This window comes from Podarcis filfolensis (assembly GCF_964270895.1).
Source record: "Podarcis filfolensis genome assembly, chromosome: 13".
Lineage (NCBI taxonomy): Eukaryota > Metazoa > Chordata > Lepidosauria > Squamata > Lacertidae > Podarcis > Podarcis filfolensis.
In genome coordinates, this window is record NC_139615.1 from 51,106,717 (window position 1) to 51,118,564 (window position 11,848).

The 11,848-nt window shown below is 40.9% G+C and overlaps 2 protein-coding genes across 25 annotated transcripts in view; one reads left to right on the top strand and one right to left on the bottom strand.

Annotated features, from left to right (window-relative positions):
- Positions 1-10,594, top strand: part of ZNF830 (zinc finger protein 830) — a 16,616-nt gene extending 6,022 nt beyond the window's left edge. Inside the window, exons 6-10 of the mRNA XM_083584024.1 lie at positions 622-712; positions 1,191-1,254; positions 5,410-5,490; positions 6,734-6,810; positions 9,455-10,594. Coding sequence (XP_083440150.1) covers positions 622-712; positions 1,191-1,254; positions 5,410-5,490; positions 6,734-6,810; positions 9,455-9,635 — 494 coding nt within the window. The 3' untranslated portion in view covers positions 9,636-10,594. The remainder of the gene's footprint in view (positions 1-621; positions 713-1,190; positions 1,255-5,409; positions 5,491-6,733; positions 6,811-9,454) is intronic.
- Positions 3,343-11,848, bottom strand: part of LOC310748288 (poly(rC)-binding protein 3-like) — a 257,271-nt gene continuing 248,765 nt past the window's right edge. For 21 of the 24 annotated variants that reach the window (XM_083583909.1, XM_083583924.1, XM_083583918.1 and 18 more), the window contains one exon: positions 11,258-11,848. This exon is cut by the window's right edge. Coding sequence is in view for 3 of the 24 variants with exons in the window: in XM_083583915.1 (XP_083440041.1) it covers positions 6,218-6,278 (61 nt within the window). In the remaining 21 variants the exon portion in view is untranslated. Of the gene's footprint in view, positions 6,279-11,257 lie in introns of those variants that run through there. The other 3 variants (XM_083583915.1, XM_083583914.1, XM_083583916.1) reach the window with 3 other exon arrangements.

Genomic DNA, 11,848 nt, shown 5'->3' on the forward strand with positions numbered 1-11,848 from the left:
CTTTTATTTAAAATGCATTTCTGGGTTATTTGTGGGGCAAAGGAACAGTGGACCGGCCCATGGTTGAAAAAGGTTGCTGATCCCTGGACTAGTATGTGGTGATTATGAATGGTATTATGAATAAGCAAACAGTTTATTTTATAGCTTAGTGTATGTGATAGCTTTAGTCTACAAGGGGTGTAAATTTGGTGCTTTTCTAAAAAAGTGCACAGTTGCGACAAATTGAGCTTCAGTGCTACACTATTCAGGATTCAGGATTAGGATAGACCTATCCTAATAAATTTTGTCTAGTCATTTTAAAGTAGTGGTCATCACCAACATGCAGCCCAGTCCTATGCATGCGTCCTCGGATATGTTTACTGAGTCCAGTGGGACTACTGCTAAGTTAAGTGTGCACAGTATTTCAATCTAAGCAGTGGTGAATCTTGTAAGTTAATCATTCTGTGAAGTATTTCCTTTTGTTGATACTTATATCAACTTTCTTGGTTCATCACAAGGTCTGAGTGATCTCAGTTTTTCCCTCTCTGCTCATCGTTTGTGCAATTAATACATCCATTTTTAGTGACTTGGGCTTTCAAATTGTGCATATTACACCGGCAGTGATTCTTTTCTCTATTGCAGACTATTCAGACAATAAAAATTTAGCTGCACCTTTAGTCTCCCATTCTGGCTCTATTCAGAAAGCAGAAATACAAGAAAAAGTTGTGGAAAGGTAAGCTAGCCAGTGTAAAGGTTTTCCTTCCTATTTAAATTTGTAATTAAATGTGTTTGGGTTCTCATAATTAATAATCCTCAGTATGCCTCGTATATTGGTACTTTTTTTTAAAAAAAAGTCACAGTCTGATGAGATGAACCAGTATTTTAACAGTGTTCGTAACTTAAACAATTAGGACACCATACATAATGGAGCTTTGAGAAAGCAGTATATTAGGAGAATGGCTTCTTGCATTTGTTTCCTTTATCTTTATTGGATCTTGGAGGTTTGGAAAAATTAAACTTACAGTGCCAATTGATATGGTTAGCTCAAAAGGGGTTCCTTCATTTCTCCTCAGCCTCAGGCCAGCGGGTGGGGAGCGCCAGTGGGCATTGCGTTGCTCGCTCTGTTCTCGGTGCAGATATCTGATCTGTTTTGAAGGAGTTAAAACTAGTGCAGAATTGGCTCAAGACAAGCCATCACCTTAACATTTCAGGAAAGAAAACACTGCGGAGGCCTTGCCAGAGGGATTTTTTGATGATCCTGAAGTGGATGCAAAGGCAAGTGTGATTTGTTCCGATTTCAGCACATGTCAATTCTTTGAGGAATTAATTCAGCTAGTCAGCTAGCGATTACAGAAGCTGAATAAAAGATTTACATAATGATTGAAATGCTTTGTGGTATCCTTCTGTAAACGATTTGATTAACTTGCAGCAGTTTTGGTGTAGCAAGTAGCACTGGCTTTCTCTAAGTTTGTGTTGAATATTGTCTGACATGAATCAAAAGTAGAGATGGGAAGGCCTGGGGAAAAACCGGGAAAATTGGGGGGGGGGAACACTGGTTTTATTTCCAATTTTTCTGGGGGTTTTCCCAGGCCTTCCCATCTCTAATCAAGAGTAATTGATCCTACTAGCCAGGATGCTGTATTCCTCATATGCAGTCAGATTTCCCTCTGCTGTTCTTGTAGGTGGTTGACAAATAGAGAGTGCAGTGAGACTGTTAATTAGCACACCTGTACACAGCTAGTTGAAATGTGATGTTTATTCTGTGATGCCCTAGATTTTGCAGAATTAATGGATGTGGGCCTGACAAAAGATGTAGCAAAGTTGGGAATAAATGTTCATGTAAAATGAAGGTAGACAGTGTATTGGGGCATTGTACAGATCAGCCTTTGCTTCTAAACTCTTAGAATAAATGCATTAAAAAATTCAAAATGCACATCTATAATCCAGCCTTTCTGCCTTTAATTACCATCTTGCCTCCTCCTGCCCCTCTCTCTTTCCAGCAGCCCATACCGATGTGCAGATACAGCTGGAGAGCTCTCTAAGCACTCACTTACTTTGCTTAGTTGCTAAGAGTCCCAGCCTCATCTCCAACAGAAACAGTTAGAATTTTTTTGGTTTGGGAGTAGCCAAAGCAGTATCTCTCTTGAGATCATTTCTCTCCAGAAACTTTTCCTTGGGAAACGTTCCTTTAGTATAGCTGAAGGAGCGTCTCCACCACCTTCATTCAGCCTGGACACTGTGAAGTCCTCCAAGGATCTTCTGGTGGTTCCTTCACTGCAAGAAGTGAAGTTACAGGGGGCCAGCAGGGGGCCTTCTCGGTAGTGGCGCCCTCCCTCTGGGACACCCTCCTGTCAGATGTCAAGGAGATAAACAACTACACAACTTTTAGAGAACATCTCAAGGCAGCCCTGTTTAGGGAAGTTTTTAATGTTTGACGTTTTATTATGTTTTTATATTTTGCTGGAAGCCGCCTAGAGTGGCTGGAGAAACCCAGCCGGATGTATAAGTAATAAAATTATTATCATTATTAAGTTTGGTGAGTGTTGGTGGCCTTTTCTCCAGGAACCTTCCTTATCATTACAGGTTAGGAGATGGGGAAGAGTGTTCTTGAGTAATACTTAGTAATCACATTCAGCCATAGTAGCTGCATTTCAGAAACCTCCTCTAGATTGTACATTGAAGTGACCTTTTTAAAAATTATCTCCAGAGTCATAGGGACTGAAAACCAGGATACCTGTAACAACAGCAACAACACCTTAATATTTATACCCTGCCCATCTGGCTGGGTTTCCCCAGCCACTCTGGACAGCTCACAACAGAATTAAAAGCACAATAAACCATCAAACATCAAAAACTTCCCTAAACAGGACTGCCTTCAGATGTCTTCTAAAAGTCAGGTAGTTGTTTATTTCCTTGACATGTGTAAATGCTCCGACTACCTACCTGTTTCAAGCAGGTTCATGTGTGTTTAGTGTTTTTATATCCAGAAGACATCTTAAAACAAGAAAGGAAAAGCAAGTTTCTATCCCTTTCTCTGTCTTAATAATTTAAATGGGGGGGGGGGAGTTCTGCTGATGCCCTGTTGGACTGAATGGAAGCTGCCCAAATCAGAGAAGGGGCTTCTGGTTCTTTTTTCCTTTTGTTTGTTTGTTTCCTGTGCCTGTCTGAATGTTCCTGATATTTAACCTCTGGAAGACGTTAGAAGTCTAGCTTAGAAAGAGTTCTGATGCCTGGTTACCAATATTGTAGTGGTTTGCATATGCTAATTGTTGCTGCCCGACTTTGAATTTGCCTCTGAGGGTTGAAGAAGCAAATGCTTTTGAAATAGACCTTGATATAATTTATTACTGATCAAGCATTAACTGAATTCTTTTAAACTTTTATTGTCCAATGTGTAACAAATTAAAAAAGGCAGACCATAGTACACAAGGGGGGGGTGGTACTACATCTAAAACATTCACAAAGAGCAAAAGCAATGTATGGTTAATGAAGTGTATATTCTTATGGTAAGTTACTTTGAAATGATTTACGTATTGTTATATTGTAGCATAATTAATCATTCAGAATCAAAGCACACGACTTGCTTTTACATGGATGAAATGTGTCTCACTTCTGGAGGGGGAAACAAATGCACAAAACAGAGCTATAAGCATAATTGCAATGAAAATTTATTTCCCCCAATTACTTTATTTAGCCTGAAGTATATTTAGCTGGCATTGGTATGGCAAGCTATCTGGCTTGTTGCAGCTTTCAGAAGGATGAGTCTTGCTATAAGTGTCAACCCAGAGATCTACTCTTTATCTGTTAAACCAATAGGAAACAGGAGGCAAGGCAGCTATAGTTCTCACACTCCCCCCCCCCCCATATTTTTGTCTGCCCCTTTGCCTTCCTCCTCATACTGTGCAGCAGCTCTCTATTAACCATCCTTGTGTCCTTTAACACAAGGGGGGCAGATATAAGGAATGAGGGGGAAATGAACAGAAGAAGCTGGGCCTGAGATTTGGGTCTGTGCATGCCCAATGAGGGTAAAGAGGCTGTCAGGCCAGCTGCTGTGTCCTTGCTCCTGAGTTATACGTGTGATTATCTATAGATCAACACCTGTTAGGTGTAGTAGTGGCTAAATGTGAATCAAGAAGCCTACAGCCATGATTTTGGTGGGTGGTCTTAGATGGGGCTGGGCAATACCTGGTTTTCAACTTCATGATATATCATCAGCTAAACATCGCAATATACTGATATATCACAATGTCTGAAATAAGGATGGAGCTATGTGGAGGCATTGGCTGGCTGCATGGTTTCCCCCCACATTGTGATTTTTGCATAACGCACCCCCCCCCATGATTTGCAATATATTGCCAGGTCAGAAATTATGAAACCAGTATCATGCTATGGACTTCAAACCAGTTTTGGACAATATATCAATATATTGCCTAGTCCTAGTCTTAGATAAGCTGCTCTCTCTCTTCCTCTCTCTCCCTCAGCCCCCTAATATTACCTGGGTAATATTAACCTTGCTTTCAAGGGGATGTGCATGAGATGCTTTGGGACACAACATAGTGTAGTAGTGATATGATAATATCCTGCTGCTGAATTTTGAAGGAGCAGTGTAATTTTTTTGTCTTTTGTTAATTTTTTTTTGTAAGATCCAAAAGCATTTTTCTCTCTTCTCCCCAGCTCATAGTAAAACATACTCTGTCCATCTCCTCCCTCTCTTTCTGTATCATTCTTCATGTGCCCTCTTGAGATATATATATATATATATATATATATATATATATATATATATATATATATATGCTGGCAGAGTAGCACCTTATTTGAAGGAGATGCTGTTTGTATGCCTTCAGTTACTCTGAGACCAGTTCTCCCTAGTGCTAGCAGATGTGTCTTCATCCCATTTCAATTCCCAGTATCTTAGCCAAATCTTGAAAAACACATAGTAAATATACTTTGAATAACATGTGTAACAAGGGCAGACATTTTATGGTACCCAAGCTAGGAATCAAGCAGATAGGGAAATATTGCTGAATCCATTGATGCTACAATATTCTGTGGTGCCAGAATGCTAATGACTCTTATTCTAAATATCAAGGAGTTAGGGGGCTAAGTAGATAGCATATAGTAGATAACAAATATGTGTTCATTCTTAGTTGCTCACATACTGCTTTCATCTGCTCTCTTTGATGTCCCTTAGTGTGTTTAAGTTGACAATGCATTGCAGTGCAAACTGGTAGCACATAATCTGAAATAAGGATTCTCTCTCTCTCTCTGAATATAGCTTCAAGTTGTCTGGATAAATTGTTTGCTTCGAAAAAAACAGCAACTTAGCAACCAAGTTCTCCTTGCTTGCAGCATGAAGTAGAAGTAGAACCAATAATGAGAAATAAGAATACAGCCTTCCACAAATTGCTCATCTTTCTCATTTCATAGGTGAGGAAGGTTGATGCTCCAAAGGATCAGATGGACAAAGAATGGGATGAATTCCAGAAGGCTATGCGACAAGTCAACACTGTAAGTTGATGCCTCCTGTTTTGAATTGCTTGCACATGCAGAACTAGAACTTGGCAGAGTGACATTCCACTGCATTTGCTGACTGTTTTAATATCGGTTAAAATCATTTTATAAGCTAGCTGTGGTCTGAGTATCCCCCCTTCAAACAGTGAAGTGAAGAAACTTTAGTAACAGATGACACTACACCAAAAATTGTGATGAAGTTTGCTTTTTAAAAATTTGATCAGCATATCCTATCTAGCAGGAATGCAGGATGTATATTCTGTCAGGCCAGATGGCCTGTTACTGTCACCATTCACTTTCATTTTTTCAGGTCTGGTGCACTTGATATTTTAAGTCTGTATACTTTATACATATACTCTATATATGCAAGAATTATCTGGCTCTGGATTGGATTGAACATTCCTCCTATGTCGCTTCATTTTTATTGCAAGATTTGCCTCACCACATCCGCTGTTGACTAGATCTGTGGTTCTCACATCCTGCTTTTAAAAACCAATCCCTTTGAAGGTGATCACTCAGCAACTTCACTTGTGCCTGTGAACTTTGCTTTCAAACTCTGGCGTTGCAGAAAGTTTTCCGTGAATGAATTGTTGGGAGAAGACTGTTGTAGAGCAGTCATCCTATTCTGAAATGCACTCGGTGCTATAAACACAGTAGATGTTCATACAAGATCAGCAGTGGACACATTTAGTGAACATTAGTGGTGCACAAGGGCTCTTCTTGGTTACATGTTGGCCACTGGCTGCACAGCATCTCCAAGACACTCAACTTTGAGAAAGTATATGCTGAAAGAAATAACAGGTTAAAATATATTTTGGAAATCGGAGATTAACTGTTAACAGAATTCTTAAACGCGAGTTTCGTCATCAGTGCTCATATTACTAAAGCACCAAGATCTTCTTTGCTTGGGTTTGTCACTTTCAAAACGTATTGTGGTGGGCCAGAGCAAGCTGGCTTTCTCTTAACTTGTAGTTAAGATAATAGGAGCAAGCTGTATTCTCCCTTTTACCTGGTGCCATAAGCAGGTTAAGACCACATTCCTTCTTAATCCAGGGTTTTAATTTGCTTAAATTCAGGTTAAGTGGAGAGCCTATCCAGTTTTGGAGAATCTGTTGCCAGGAGGAAGCATAATCCTATAGCTTGCTCCTAGTTTTCTCACTGCAGTAAAGAGAAGGCAAAGCTTACTTTTATATCAATCCAGTTTTCTTACGGAAAATAATACCCACCTTTTCTGAGTTAGATTTCAGAAGCTATAGTAGCTGAAGAAGATGAGGAAGGGAGACTCGACCGTCAAATTGGAGAAATAGATGAGCAGATGTAAGTAAAGTAAAACCTGATTTCAAAAAGCTTAATGTAAACGCACTGCTTGAAATTTAATACAACAAAATTCTGCAACTTTTATATAACACACACAACTCTGTGCTTGCTGTTGTGTTTTTGCTAGTCAGGGGTAGGGAGAAGAGATTCTTTGGGAACTGAATTCTGCAGCTACTATCACATTCCACAGCTGTGGACTTCCTTGTACCTGCTACATCTCCCCATCTTCACACGCACGGCTAGATAGAATCAAGTGATGAAATTTGGAGGAAGGCCCTAAAGATCATAGACATGCAAAGTGTCAAACGTTCTCCTAGACTTTTTAAACAGTTCCATTTCTGTACAAGAGCACTTTAGATGCACAATTAAGAATTGCATGGCTTAGGACATTTGCCAGTTCCACATCTTTGGAATGGTTAGTCCCATGCATGAGATCACAACAGGATTCTTAAAGCCAACTCCCATACTTACTTTTGGGTCCAGCTCTCCTCATATCTGACTCTAACCAAAAGTAGATGAGGTTCTAGAGCAAGAGTGGCTAACCTGTGGCACTCTACATTTTATTCGTCCCTAACTCCCAGCAGCCCCAGTCACCTTGGTCAATGTTCAGAGAAGATAGGAGTTCTGCAACATCTCAAGGATCACAGGCTGACCACCACCCAGACTCCTGTTATATTTTTTCCTTGCCTTGCCCCTTGTATCCTGTTGTCCACAGCTAAAACACGTCCTTAAGCACAATGATACAGTAAGCTCACCCTAATATTATAAAATATCTGGAGGCACCAAGGAACTTTTTTGTATTAGTGTGGCCTCACTTTGGGTGTATGCTTTGCTGCACAATGTAAGACTACCCCTCCCCCCCCTTCCTTAGCTGGTGACTCCCAAGTGGAAGCAGGAACATGGAAACTGGTGGAGGGGACTGTTTGAGGTCTCTTGAGATTTGTTGATTAATGAATCACTTCCTTTTTTTTTTTGTAGCCAAATAACTTTACATGAGTGTCTTAAGTTTAGAGCAGGGGTGCCTAACTCAAATTCATCGGGGGCCGCATCAGCAGTTTGGTCATCCTCAAAGGGCCAGTTGTATCTGTAGGACTTACAGTATAGGAGAGAAGGGTTCAGGCAGCCGTTGGATCTGTCACATCACAGGATGGCATGCGCTCAATATAAAAACAAGTGGAGGTTTCCTGAATGCATGTAAAGTGGAGGTTTCCTGTGTAGAACGGCCGGCGCCGCTAGAGGGCAGACATTCTCTGGCTTGTAGGCTGCCGCGCATGCGCTGAAGAGGCGGCTTTCTTGTGTCAAAAAAAAAAAGCAAGAATAAAAGGTGAAGGCTGGCGGCCGCCGGCGGCTACACGGGCCACATGACGAGGTCTGGCGGGCCGGATTCGGCCCGCGGGCCTTATGTTTGACACCCGTGGTTTAGAGTATCCTTAACTTTTTTGTCAGCTCTGGAAATGTACCGTATTTTTCGCCCTATAGGACGCACCGTCCCATAAGGCGCACCTAGTTTTTTGGGGGGGAAATAAAGGGGGAAAAAATTATTTCCCCCTCAGCCCCCAGAACAAGCAACTCTCCGCAAGCCGTGGAAGCCCGGAGCCGGGCTCCCGTGCCTTGCGGAGAGCCACGCGAAGCCTGGGCACGCTGAGCTCGGCGCGCCCAGCCTTCGACATCCAAGCAACTCTCTGCAAGCTGTGGGAGCCCGGCGCTGCGCACCGACCCCTCTCGCTCTCCAGGCTTCAGCGAAAGCCTGCATTTGCCCCATAGGACGCACACACATTTCCCCTTCATTTTTGGAGGGGAAAAAGTGCGCCCTATGGGGCGAAAAATACGGTAACTGGCTTTGGCTGTCAAGCTGACACTTTTGTACCATAAAAGTTTCCAAAATAAATTTAGTGAAAGTTGCTGGTTCCTGTTCCTTCAGTAGAAAATGTAGAAAATGTATTAAATTGCTGTCTGTTCTTGACTCAGAAGTGCAGAACTATTGTTCATTTGTATGTTAAAAAAATAAAAGATTAAAAACAGATATGCAAAATATAGTGGAATAAAATTAATTTCAAAAAATCAATAGTTTTCAAATTGTTCCAGAAAACCTTGGAAGTCTATATAAAATTCTTTAGTGAACCAATCAGGCGCTTTTCCTTCCATGTGCCGTCCAAGAAAGGAAGATTGTCTGGTTGCGTTCTAAGCATTTATGCAGTCTGCTCGGTGACAGAGGTGTTCCACAGGCCAACCCAGTATTCTGCATGACATGAGCGGCTTGCACAGTGCTCAGGGCTTTGGTGCAAGATACCCAGGAGTTCACTGGAAGAAAGGTCAATGTGGCAAGTGTTCCCTGAAGGAAAGCCATCTGAAAACCACCTCCTAAATAGCAGGCAGTGGCCCCAGTGCAAGTACAGCTTGCTAGGCTTACCCTTTGCACCCCAAAAGGACAAGTAAAAAGCAGCTGGAAAAGTCTGAACTCATTTAGTGATAGCAGCTCAGGTTCTTGGACAAAGTACCATAGGCTTGAATGTTAATGTTGTGTCTGAGAAACTGCCATGTTCTTTCCAAAGATATGAAGACTGTGAACTTAAAAGGCACACCATTGCAGCTTTTCACTTAAGCAGCAGAAGAGGGCAAATTATTATTTTTAATTTTACCCTAGTGAATGTTTCCGCCGTGTTGAACAACTGCGTGACCGCCAGGAAGTACTGAAGGATAAACTGAAGGAAGCCATGAGACTAAGAGCTGCACAGGTTGAGGACGGCGACACTGGCAGTGATGACGAAGGAGAACTGCATGACCTCCTCTCTCAGGACTGGAGGGCAAAAGGAACATCGTTGTAGCTGCTAGGAGCCAATCTCCTGATGGGTGGTATTTTGGTCTTCTAACACACTTAGGATAAAATATTTATTTGAAGAATCCTGCAGGTATTGAAACGTGTAAAAATACGTTTATAGGGTTAAGAGTAGAAAAAGCCATTGTAAAGAGTTGTATATTGTAAAAACTTTTTTTTTAAAAAATGTAATTGTAGCTTTCCTATTAAGATCTACAGAAAATGTTTTATTTGCTCTATGAATCCAGTGTAGCTTCTGTTGTGTTACCTGTGCTGTTTTAATACCCATTAAAAGTGTTAGGGTCTAGGGAACACATAGGGAAGTGTGAGCCCAAGCAGTTGGAGCATGCTGCAGGGCAAAGCAGGGCTTTGACTTTGACTACCACAGCCAAGGCTACACAGGGCTTGGTGCTGGATCCATGGACTCTCACCTCCATGCCTTCTCCCAATATGTATTTGAAATACTCCTTGGATTCAAAAGTGGTTTTCCATTTGGCAGGGGGCGGGGGCTCCTGTTTGAGAAAATAAGTCTGAAGCCTGTACACAGTACATCTTTCATTGTAAGATTCCTAACTATTTAGTTACTTGTAGATGCTAGTTAACCTGTATGATCCTAGAAAAACTTCCTTGCTGCCTTGGACTTGCTGTCTTTTTCTAGTATAGTTTAGAAAATACTTAGACAGCCCTGAATGATGGCTACTGGGTTAAACAGAACAAGAGAAATTTTGCCCTGTGTGCTTTGCACAATATGTGTTGGTTAATTTATAGAGCGAGTACGTACAACCATGAGTAGACATTTCACTTAGGCTGTTTGGGCTCTATGCCACTGAAACCTTTTCTCAGGAGCAATGTAATGCAATCCGATCTGAAATAGCAAAGACACGATGCTTTTTTCTAATTAATGATGCTGCCATAAATCAAGTAAAATGTTGTTTGGAATAGATATTCCAATAAAATACTTTCTCTGAAGGAGAAGTGGTTTTGTTTTTTTACTGTGGTATAAATGCTGCTGTCAGTTTCAGCACTTGGCCCTAACCTATAAGAATTATGTTTGGATATTGCCTAGTAATATGTCCTGAAGTCAAACAGTAGTATGAATGTCAACAGTAAGGAAAGGCCTATTAATCCATCAGTTATGTCCTGGATACCTGTATTTTTAAAGCAATTGTTCATCATCCAAAGAGCTACCTGGGTTTATCTAAGGGATTTGTTTCAGCCCAGTGGAATTCTTTGTGTCTTTTCTTTTAAGAGCACTTCTGCTACCACTGTCATATTAAATTGTTTCTTGACACCCCTCAGCTCCACAAGTAGTTCTAATGTGGTATAGCAACCTGATTTTTGTGAAATGTACCTGAAGCTCTCTTATGCTCATGGACATGCCATGCTGGACATGGATTCTCTCCAGAACCTCCCACAGACCCAGCAAGCTTTTGCAAACATAATAATATCCTATTCAAAATGCTATTGGTATGTAGAAAACCATTTCCACATGGATGATACCTGTGTTTTTTTTCATTAAGCCACTCACTCAACATGTTGGCTGAAAGTTCCCATTAAGCAAATTATTGTGCAATACTCTTTAAGATGCCATATTAGGTTGTAATGCTTTCCCCCAATAAGCACCAGGCCTAATTGCAATTATGTCAAACTTTTAATTGTTAATGCAAAACAAGCCATAGGTCTGAACTCATTGGTGACAAGTCACAAAAATAGTATTTGATCAACATCTTCGTTACAAAGTTAAAAATCACAACAGCTATTTGTATGCACAAAGCTAAGATGTGGTTTTTAAAGTCAGGAAAACCTTTATTTATAAAAAACAGCTTATTTAGTCTATCAAGTCTATACTTAATATATAGTGGTTTAAAACATCAACAGCCCATGCTTTGTACAGACTGGCCAGAGCATGAACATCTACAGAAATTTTTAAAAATAATAATCATCTGTTACTGTTCCTTGCTGAGCCTCAAGATTATTAAACCAGAATAGCAATGAAAGCAACACAGGAGTTGGGAAGCACAGTTGCTTAGAGTAAAAGTGTTTATTTTGAGATCTTGGAAGAGTAATAAAGTTAGAAAGGACCACTTCCTCTGTTGATTAGTCCATAGAAAGCATTGTCTCATGAGGCTTTAGAAAAGTCCTGTCAGGGAGCTCAAGCCCTAGTGCATGCTGGGACACATTACAGAGCCCCGAGGCCAGTGACTTCTGAAGAGAGCCTGAAAT